Raw genomic sequence first — 11,055 nt, 5'->3', positions numbered from 1 at the left:
TTCAAGGCTTAATACATGGGATGAGAGCTTCCTGGGAAGACAGCATGTGTAGCCCTGGGTTACTGACAGCCCAGGAACTGCCCACGGGGAAAACCTGTAGCTTCTGGTGGTGGCTCCGTGAATCCCAGGCGTCCCACCCCTTGTGTTTCTGGGCCTTGGGAAGTTGTGCCTGCTTCACCACCAGCAAAGCCCACAGTGTACCCGCCTGCCTCTTCCCGCTCCCTCCCTGCTTCTGTGGGCCCCTGAGCATCTCCTGGCACAGGGTCTGCAGACAGCAGCGAGTTGACACACTGGGGAGGCCTGGGTGCTGGAGCCTCTCACCCTGACTGACACGGGCACCCAAATTCTGAGCCATGCCCCAGGTTAGTGAGCTAGGCCCAAGGAAGGGTGCCGAGATGCCCACTGGAAGGGAAGGGCTGGAACCTTCCCCAGCTGGAACGTATCTTAAAATCTGTTTCCTTGCCTAGGTGAGGTCTCTGTGTTGGCCCCCCACCCACCTGAGAACCCACTGCTGGAGGATGACAGGGAACAGAGGTCACAGGGCTCAAATGCCAGCAGAAAGGCCAGGCCACTGGCCACCTCCCCCAGTGCCCGTTGTCCTCTGGAACCGCCCAGCTGGGCCTGCTGACCGCATGACCTCGGGGCTGCGCCGCTCCTAGTTCCCCTGAGTGGGGTTGAGCCCACCCGACGTAACCAGCCCCAAAGGCTCTTTCTGTCCCTGCTTTCACCAAACGGGGACAGAAGACATACAGGAGAGGCTGCACCGCAGTGTCCCTGTACTGAGACCCTAGCGAGATTATCTCGGAATGATTGAAGTTTCCTGCCGTTTCATGAAGAGATTCTAAATATTCATGATTTAACATTCGAGGCCCGATGGGGCATAGGAACTGGACTTGTTAGAGGCTTCAAGTGAACAGAAAAACCTCAGCCCCTAGCAGAGCAGGCCACACTGTGAACACGAAACCCGATGTTCTGTTCTTGAAAGACCTCAGCCCCGCTACCATTGCATTCACCGTGACATAAAAACTATCCACCCTATGCTTCTAGGAGCAAGCCTACAACTCTGCAAGATATAGAGAAACCTCTAAATCTCCCCCTCCCCAAAATGGAAGTTTTCAGTTATTTCCTTTAATAACAGAGAGAAGGTGCAGTAGGATTAGAAGAACTTCAGTCAGCTAAATTCAATTTTAATTTAATTCAGGACTTCTGACTTCTCAGCCGTCAGATGCTCTGGGCACAGCTTCTCGAGCCGGCCCAGCTGGTCAGAATCATTTGGGACAAAACTCACATGGCTAACCTCATCCCAGGAGACGGACTCAGGGGTTTCTGAGTTCTGAAGTGGGGTGGAATCTGTGTTCTGTATTTTTAACAAGATCCCCAGAGATTCTGATACAAAGAAATCCAGAATTGGGAGCCCCACTGTTAGATCTGTTTAGAGGCAAAAAGCCTGTCTTCAACATTCTCCCTCTTCTTCAGACTAATTCCTAAGAAATAAATGCAATGAGTAAATAAAGACAGCTTTCAAGATGTTCATGGAATGACTTTTTTTTTTTACATTTTTCAACTAGTTAAGACAAAAACATTACAATGATTGACTTCTTTCATTTAGTTACATAAATAAAATTTTTATAAATATCTCTTTATAAACAATATAAATAGCTTTACAACATAAATACATTTATGCATGACATGAATTTACAAACAGCAATGTTTACAGCTGGTTTTGTCAGTCTCTTAAAAACTGTCGCTTGTCATCACGTCGGTGTAGGTGTGTGTTTCATGTATATAATATATATAATATATATAACTTTTTATTTTTCATTTTCAAAAAAACAAACAATAAAAATCATACCCCCCCTCCCCAAATAATAATAAAACAGCTGGTGTTGTGTATTCCCAGTACCGGGGGGAAAGAAAGAAAGAAATGTAAAAGCCACATTGCCTTGCAGGTGCTTCCAGGTGACCAAGGATGACCTCAGCAAAACGGAGCACAGTTTCCAATCCTGAAACACAAAAGGGACATGGGACACTCATTTCTGGAATCTTAGCTGAGAAAGCCCAGCCTGCCTGATAGTTCTAGAACCTTCCTCCCCCTTCCCAAAGCAGCAGAAAGCAGTGTCCCTCTACCTGTGCTCTGCAGGCCGTGATGAAGGCCTTCCTGGGGAGGACAAGGGGCCCCTTCTGAGCCCTCATCTCACCTCTTGACCTTGGCACTTCCTGCCCCAGCACAGGTGGAACCAGAATGTCCGCCAGCCCTCCTCCCCCACAGGCCGACGGCAGGCCTTGCCCTTGGCCCACGGTGAGACGGGGCGAGGGGAAGAGAATGAGAAACGCCCCTCTCTCCCTTTCTTACTACAACTCAAGCACTCAGTCAGGTGCTTCCCCCAGCTCCACGCGTCTGCTGGACGATGGAGGGAAAAGAAACAGCTGAGGAGTCGAGAATTCTGGGCTCAAATCCCAGCTCTGACATTTATTTCCTGAATGGCCCTGGAGAGCGTTGAGTATTGCTTTCCTCACACATAAAATGGGATAATAGCCACCTCCCAGGGCATCGGCAGAGTGTCTGGGTCACAGCCACCACTCAGGGACTAGTGCGCCCTTCCTCAGCTGGCGTGGCCTCGGATAGGGTCTTCTTCCGAAGCAGAGGGGAGAGTGGTCACACTGGGTTTGCTGGGTCGGGTATTCAGAGTCATTTGATGAGGGCTGTACCCAGTCTTTGCTAATGGGTGTGTGGACGCCTGGGAGCCGGAGGAAGGCGTCCTCCTGAGACGATGTGGTGTCCTCACGTAGAACAGCAGAGGGACCCTGGGCCTCAGTGGCTTGATGAACCGTCCCTCAACTCCCTTCTCTGGCTGTCTTGTGTTTAAGCAGATGACAGGTGTCTGCGACATCCCCGGGGCCTGTGCTCAAGGTGATCATTCAGGTGCCGGCCACACCCTGTCTCTGTCATTAGCATTGTATAAACAAGACTATAACGTAGGAGACGAGTCATTATGGTGGCTGCTTAGAGCCAAGGTCAACTCCTGAGTGGAGAAATGGCCACGACCTTGGGAGAGTTTTCATTGATGTGAAAAATCTAAGCCATCTTTCTCTTCTGGGCCCGGAGAGCGAGCTATCCTGGGCATCTCCACTAGGAGGCTGCAGGCCAGGAGAAGGATGCTCTGCCTTCTCACAGCGTGGGACGGGGTCGGGGAGGGTTTGAGAAGGTTAAGGGTGTTGGAGGCAGGTGTTTGGCTAAAAGAGAACTGTCGGGAGGTTGACAGACTTCCCTGCTCAAAAGGGCCGAGAAGTCTCAGTCATCTGGATTTCCCCTGCACGGTACCTCTCACTGCCCGTTGGATCATCACCTGGTACCCACGGACAGACACTTAAGAATAAGGAGTTTACGGAGACATGCTTGCCAGGGACTTCCCAGGCCCTCATCTCGTTTCCCGCTAACCCATAGAATAGCACTTGTTTAGATTCTAAAGTTTGTGTAAATCACAAATGGAAAATCTGAGGCTTGCGTCTCCATATCATTGTTTAGACTGGAGAGAAGACAGCAAAGCCATTACAATGGAAGCTACGAAAGTCTGGGCCCCAAGTGCCAGAATCACCTCTCCCTGTGCAGGCAGCGAGTCCAGATCTCAGATAAACCAAGTGCCTGCAGAAATGGGGAGGAGCACACAGCCCGGCCAAGCCTGGTGCAGGGAGAGGAAGGCACCAGCTAAAACTTAGGGAGCTGGGAGACCAGCGCCCCTCAGCTGGGTGGGGCAGCCTCTCTGGTCACTGACGAACATTTTTCAAAGCCACTGTGGGGGCGCTGAGGACCCCAGCACCTTCGGTTAGTGTCTGGCCCTCAAGTCACTCATGTGTTAACCTGAGGAGGAAATTACAGCTCAGGTGAAAAAGTGTTCTGTGCTGTGTGGACAAATAAAGGCCACTGCAATAAATCCGACCAGAAGAGATCTCCCGGAGTGATCTGACCATAATCTCCCAACTGGGCAGGTCATGGTGGGCAGTCCTGTCTTTGGAACTGTTCTCAGAAAATCCTCGAGAGGGGTAAGGGTGGAGGTAAGCCAAGGGAAGGAGAAGAAAAATGGGTGGCTACTTTTAATTCATCTTTTTGAGTGGGTCGCTTCCTGAGAGTCTGAACAAAATCTTTGCTGGTTAAATGAGGGTTACGAATCTCTTTAGCTCCGAAAGAGAAAGCCACTTCCTTCTCCAACCCAAAGAGCCAAAGGAGTGACGATCGTTGTTGCAGATCCCCGAATCCGGAGTGGTGGGGATGAGCTCCGTGAGGCGTCCAGTGCGGTGACGCAAGGGATCGGGAGAGGCCAGCAGGAGCCCTGGGGAGAGTGTGACGGGCAGGGCTCCCGGGAATGGGTTAGCCCGGAAGAGGGGTCCATGCCCTGGAGTGTCGCGGTTTCGGTGGCATCTGGTAAGCTCTCGCTGGCCCTTGCTCGGGTATTCTTAGGTGACTAAGAATTCTTGCGGGATTGCCTGAGGAAAATTTCCTCTAGGGCGTGAAGCGGCCCTGTAAGGATGCTCACCACATTGGGCTCGTCCGGAGCCACGCACATAAAGGCTGGCTTTCCCCAGAAATTTGTTCAGACTCTACGATCTCAAAACTAGTGAAGGAAATCACTCCTCTGCCACCGCCAAGCCCCACGACAGCCAGCCTCCCGTTAATGCTAAGGTGGCCGAGATGAGGATCCTTTGATACTTTTAAATTAATCTTTTGCATGCACAATAAAAAAAAAAGCTGACTATAAAATTAGGCAGAATGAATGGAAAGCATATTTTAATTGGTCTCTCAAAGCTTCAAAAAGAGGATTTAGATAAGTGGATCAACCCATGATGTCGTTTAGGTGGCAATCCAATTCTTTGAGGTGTTAGAAAACAGCTGTCCTTTTAAATTTTTATTTATTTATTTTTTACAGCTGTCTTTATTTTAAAAGGGGGAAAGTCATTTGGGACTTGACTTGTCAAGGACGGATACGAATTGTCAGTGTCTTCTTATCCCAACTGCCAAAACAAAATTTGGACCCGCTGTTCTTTCATAAACTAGAGAGCTTTTCTCACGGCTAAAAGGTCTCCTTTTGTATCTGTCCATGTGTGTCTATATATGCATGTTATACATGTGAGATAATTTTCTACTTCCAGTTGGTATTGTTAAAAAATTAATTTAATAAATTAAAATTAATTGACTCGAAGGCAAGCACTTATAAGAACTGGTTAGTCTAAAATTCTCAGAAATATAGAAACAAACCCAAATGCTTTTTGAGTTCATGTGATCTAAGATTTATCTTTAGTAAATAAGTTTGTTGATTTGCTCCGTGTTAAAAATTGACTTCAAAGTCTATGAAATATGTTCTAGAGGTTATAAAGTGTCTTCATAAATTTGACTTCCTAGTTTTCATTACAAATTGAAGTTTTAAGGATGAAAAAAATCTCGATATCTGTAATTAAAAGTACTAGGAATAACTTTGAAGTATTCCAGAAGGGCCCCTGGAATATCTCAAAAGATTTGGTTTTATGTTACATTGCATGGGAAACATTGTAAAATAAGTGATAAAAAAAAAACTTTTACAGTATATTATATGGGTAAACAATGATTGTAAATTAAGTAAATAGGGCTATGGGAAACCCAAGACGGCTGCTCGGTTCTGCTGAGCTCTCTGGCAAACTCCATTTTTTGGTTTTGCATTCATTCCTTCATGCATCATAGTGCATTTAAGCTGAAGTTAGATTAGATGAAGGAACTTGTGAGCTGACATTATTGAAAGGAGACATTTTACACTATTGCCAAGGTTTGATAAAGCCACTTCAAGCAAATGCCAAATTGGCAACCACTTCCTTTCACAGTGAGCTCCCAGGAAACAAAAACTGCCTGGAGATTTTATTTTTTGGAAAGGACATAAAATAAAAGACACTCTCCAACCGCACTGGAAGGACCTTATCAGGCACCTAACTACGAATGGACATCTACCCTCGTCTCTGACACGTGCCTCCAAGCCTCCTCTAGGATGAGAAATTGCTGACACCATAGGTAGCCATCCATCCCAAGATATCAACAAGGTCTGTATGCCTATGGATCGATATGAAATTCAGAATCCATTTTGTTCGATTGTCTTTACCAGTCTGCTAATAATAGTTATATTTGTTCTTTGGATTTCCTATATAGTCCAACTGTTTATGGTTACTGAAGATGTATAAGATAACTGTTAACACTCTTTTTATGGCTTATGGAAATGTTATACTAGATGCAAAATACAGAAAAATGATATGGAAGGTAAAACTCAGATCAAGATAATTTACTGAATAGAAATGATCCAGAGTATTTTTCACAATGAAAGCCAAAAGACCTGACTGCCTTCCATTTACCTGCCCTTCCCTATTTGGGAAAATTCAGCCTCAACTCACATCCCATGGTTCTGGTATTTCTCCATTCCCAAAGGTCAACAAGAGGATGTTGATACTGAAAATTCCTAGGAATGACTCCTCCTGGTGCTATGAGACCATGCTATCCAACCTAAAGGTTGGTCATCAATGCATCCTTCAAATTGATTTATGATCAAAAGGGAGAATTATAGATGAAGAAGAGGGTCTCTGGAAAGTCACCGCACAGGATGATCTGATCATAAATTCCTAAATGAGTAGGTCATGGTGAGTTATCACATCTCAGGCCTATGACTACCATAGTAGAAGGTTATCTTTACCTTAAGCAAGCCCTGTCCATCGTTTCTGTGCATCTAGGTTACCGCACCTGTGAAATGCCTCTTTTTCAGACCCCTCAGAAGCATAACCACCCTCAAGAAAGCACATAATATTCACTATCCTATAATCCAATCTCTGTCTTGCTTCCTCCCACCTTCAGGTAATCTTCCTACGTTCTCCCTTTAATTGTAAAAGAATGAAAGAAACTACAAAACTGTCATTTTTCTGGAACAAGATTTGAGAGATCTTGCTTCCCGGCAATTTCATCAGTTTGGCTCAAATAAACTCATAAAAATTCTCTATAGGTTTGGACTGTACGTTGGTGCTGTAAAAAAATTCTTAGGCAATATGCTGGAGAATTTCAAAGGGGGTGTTCTTGTTCCCCTCGGGGGAACACAGCATGGACACTGATAAGGTTTCTTGGGTGAGAAAGCAGCTTGGCCTGGAGCGGGACAGACAGGCTGTGGGACAGGGAATGGCAGTAGCCAGGCTGCAGGAAAAGGCTGGGAACCAGTAGGAGTCAGATTCTAAAGCACTTGAATGTCTATTTCAAAAGTTTGGGACATGGTTTTTCCTTGGGCACTGATGGACAGCAGGAATGGAATGGAGGGAAGGAGAAAAGGTGGAGACCTCGGCAGCAGTACACTGCCAGGTTGTGGCACCTGGCAGAGGCTGAAGGTAGCATGGGGTTTCCAGCCCTGGTGCAGGAGACCACGCCAGAAGCAGGGAGCCCAGGCATGATGGGGGTGGGGAGGTTGTTGAGGAGTTCAGTTTGGGACACACTGAGTTTGAGGTTGGTGCAAAAATAAGATTTATTTTAGTCTCTTTTTCCTTGCCCTGAAATAGTGCCGGCAAACACTGAGGTTCGATCCTGAAGTCACACGGGCTGCAGCAGCATCAGGACCCTGGACAGACCAGTTTGCCCACAGCCACTGTTTAGAGAAGGGACACGAATCAGAATGCTCTGGGGGCAGAAGAGCTCTCTGGTGATGCCAACAGAGGGCTGTTCTCTCTACTGTGAGGGGACAGGTATTTCTCCAAGTCTGTCCCACTTCAGGGACAACAGGCCCAGGAAGCGTCCTGATCCCTGGGCTGCCTGCTGCCTGGCACCATGAACGGTGGCTGGCAGATAAGCTTGCCCTGGGCTTATGTGCATGCCCTTCCTCCTCTGCTCCCACGAATCCACGATCTCCCCTCAAATGCCCCCATTGGGCCAACTGGTGCCAGTGCTGTTGGTTCACTTATGGTCCAGGGTTGGACCAGACACCACCGAACTGTCTCTGCTTCTCCAGAGCAAGCCAGGTGGGTTCATCCATCCTGAGCCATTTCTGACTTTGCCAAAGTTCCCTGACCACTTAACTTCATCCCTCACTTTCTCCATCTGTAAAACGAGATAATGAACAGGTTTGGGGGCAAATGCCGAGCACACACACACACTTGATCTCGTGCCAGAATCGCCTGGCTCCCCTCCAAAGGCCCCTCGGGAGGCGGAACGGTCCCAGGGCTAGGGGCTCAGAGGAGCCCGCCTGCGGGCGAGGGGGTTCAGGCTAGGCTCTGGCGGGCGCGGTAGGGGAGCTAGGTGTGCGGGAGCGCCAGGCGCCAGGGTTGGTGGGACTCACCGCCGCCAGGGGTCGCCGCATTAACATCCCAGGCCGCTGGTGGAGCCGATCCGGTCCAGCTTGAGGCCGAAGCAGCCCTTGTTCGAGCCCTTCTTGATGCCTTTGTTTTTGCGCGCGTTGGGGTTCTCTTGCAGATGGCGGGCCCACGCCACCCGAGCCTTAGTTTCTACTCGTAGGTCCCGGAAGAGTCGCGACTGGTCGCCCTTGGGGTTGGCGCCGCCACCCCCGGGAGTCTTGTCGCGCTTCTTCTGACCGCCGCCCTCAGCCTGGGACACGGCCAGCTCCTCCCCCTGCGGAGTTCGCTGGACCTGTCGGAGGAAAAGAGCAGGCAGGTGAAGGGACGCACGGCGGCAGCGTGGGGAACTTTGCGGAGCCCCTGACTCTCCAGCCCGACGCGCTCGCCAGCGCCGTTGGTCGTTTCGGAGCCGTGAGGCGCCCCTACAGATGCGGGGCAGTTCGGCCCTGCATCCACCTGCCACGCGGGTGTCCCTTGCCCTCCTCCCTGCCTCTGCCTCTTGCCCGGCTGGCCACGGTGGGGCAAGGGCTGCGCATCTGTCGACATTCTCTCGAGGCTGGGGACGTAGACCCCCCGAACCCGGGCTCCGAGGGCTCCCCAGCTCTCGCCCGCGCACAGCTCAGAAGAGAGGGCCGCCTTCCCGCCCTCTCTGCCCGCTCTTGCGGGCTGCATCCTCCTAGACCCCCAGCGCTCCCACGCACTCCCTCGCAGTCCCCACATCTCCGCGACAGCACCCACCTTCGGCGCCGCCCCGGGCTTGGCCTCGGAGGGCCGGAGCGAGAGTAGCATGAGCAGCAGGACGCAGGCCAGCAGCTGGGAGAGGTGCATGGTGCCCGTGGGGTGGAGGAGCGCGCACTGGCGGCAGCGCGTGCAGGCGGGTAGGAGGGCGCGGAGCAGGCTGGCTCGGCTGCGATGCGCGATGCGGACGCGGGTCCCAGAGCTGCGCAGCGCCGGCTGGGTGCGCTCTGAATCCGCGGCTCCGCTCGCGCCTTTATAGTCCAACCTGCGGCTGATGTCATCCTCCCGCCCACCCGGCCGCCCGGGCCAATGGCACGCGCGCCGATAGCCAGGAGCGGGCCGCGGGGGCTCCCCCTCTGTCCCCGCTCCCATCTCACCCTCCCCCGAGGGATCCCGCGGCTCGGGCGGGCTCTCTCCCGGCAGCACTCAGAGCTGCAAAGTGGCGCGCACGGGGGAAATCTATTTGCATCGAGCGCGCGCCCTGGCATGCGGAGCGTCAACGTTCCGGGTGCCCTGCGCACACTCTGGGACCTCAACACACACCCTCTCCCTGGAAGGACTCAGTTTCCCTCTCTGCAGGTGCAAAGACAGGCTCGGAGGAATTAAGTCACTTGCCCAAAGTCACACAGCTAGAAAGTTGGCACAGCCCGAAATCCACTCAGATCTGCCTTGTTGCTAAACTCTGACCCGGTCACCCTGGCCTGGCCTGGCTCTGAGGCTCCACCTTTCACCTGCTCGCCGGGAGCTGGGATCGCATGGGCGCCTTTGGGATGAGGAGGCAGAGAATGGGATTCGATGTCTGGGCGCAGAGAGCGCGGGGTTCGCCGGAGGCCGCAGGGGGGAGCGCAAGTCCACCAGAGAGTGCAAGCTCTTTGCCTTCGAGCATGTCTGAGAGCGTAGAGCCAACCAGGCGGGCTACCAGCGCAGGCCTGAGGCGCGGATGTCCATGCATGCGTGTGGTAGCATCGTGTGCCCGCCACGGTGGTTCTAAGTGCGCGCTCAGCCGGGTCGGCCATATAGGACATCCCCGTGTCCCATCCGGCACTGGCTTCTGTCTGCACCCACCGTGCGCGCTTGACCTTGTCTGCACCCACGCGAGGATCCGCAGGGTGGCTGTGTCCGCTCCAATGTCCTGTGCACCTGCACAGACTGGAGAAGGAGCTTTACCCAGCCTGAGGCGGTCTGGCTTCGGTTGGCAGGAACAGGTGGTCGCCTTCGTTTTCTCCAGAGAGGTCTCGGTCGTAGCTGTTGGACACGGCCACAGTATCCCTGCCTCTCAGGACACCCTCTCCTTGGGTAGGGCGTCTCGATCCCTCGAGCTCTGAGGAGTTCCTTAGGGATGGGCCGAGAAGGCAGAGAACCGGGGAAGAGGGAGGGGTTTCCAGGTGGGCGATGAAAGGCCCCCTCCTCTGCTACTGGACAAAGAAGAATGTAACCAATCTGGAACTTCTTTATTTACACCAGCTTAAGGGGCCGGGCCGACTGACTCTAGAACCAGGCACTGGACGTGTTTCCAGCCGGCAACAGCCAGGGCGCAGTGGTTCAGGCACTAAAACGACCCCATCGGATGCGGGCGCCAGAATGAGCGTTTTTCAGCGAGAGGAAGCTGCGCCTGAGGCGGGAGGGCGGCTGGGATCAAGAGGGGCCGAGACAATCCAGTGCTACCACGCGATGGCTCCACAGCGCAGCCCGGGGCCCAGAGCAGGGAGGCACCGGCACCACCGCTCTCTCTCCGCTCTTTATTCCCTACCCTGGCACCCTGGGTCCTTTTGTTTGGGAAATAACGTATACCTGAGGCCTGAGTTTGGGTAGAAGAATCTCCTGTTTTTGAGGAGGATCCAGACATGGACAGAGGGCATCCTTTGTGAGTTCCGGTGAGTTGATTCACCATCTCCACGCAGTCCCCCCGGATTGCCTCGCTGAGGTAACGTCCATAGAGTGGAACGACTCTTTCATTAGAGGAAAAAGGAACAGGAGCAAGAA

General features: G+C 51.8%; 1 protein-coding gene across 2 annotated transcripts; it reads right to left on the bottom strand.

The window, feature by feature from the left end:
* Positions 1-1,519: 1,519 nt before the first annotated feature.
* Positions 1,520-9,603, bottom strand: NPPC (natriuretic peptide C). 2 transcript variants are annotated; one of them, XM_039855259.1, is made up of 3 exons: positions 9,073-9,603; positions 8,319-8,626; positions 1,520-2,003 (listed from the first exon to the last, which is right to left on the bottom strand). In XM_039855259.1, exons 1-2 carry the CDS (start codon positions 9,442-9,444, stop codon positions 8,339-8,341), a joined length of 660 nt encoding a protein of 219 aa, XP_039711193.1. In that variant the 5' UTR covers positions 9,445-9,603; the 3' UTR covers positions 1,520-2,003; positions 8,319-8,338. The 2 variants fall into 2 exon arrangements, with proteins under 2 accessions (XP_039711193.1, XP_039711194.1); XM_039855260.1 differs by lacking the exon at positions 1,520-2,003 and adding an exon at positions 7,650-8,080.
* Between the last annotated feature and the right edge of the window lie 1,452 nt (positions 9,604-11,055).

This window comes from Pteropus medius, unplaced genomic scaffold, assembly GCF_902729225.1.
Source record: "Pteropus medius unplaced genomic scaffold, Ma_sr-lr_union100, whole genome shotgun sequence".
Taxonomy (NCBI): Eukaryota; Metazoa; Chordata; class Mammalia; order Chiroptera; family Pteropodidae; genus Pteropus; species Pteropus medius.
The sequence above is the reverse complement of the archived record's forward strand: the minus strand, read 5'-3'. Positions and strand labels throughout refer to the sequence as shown.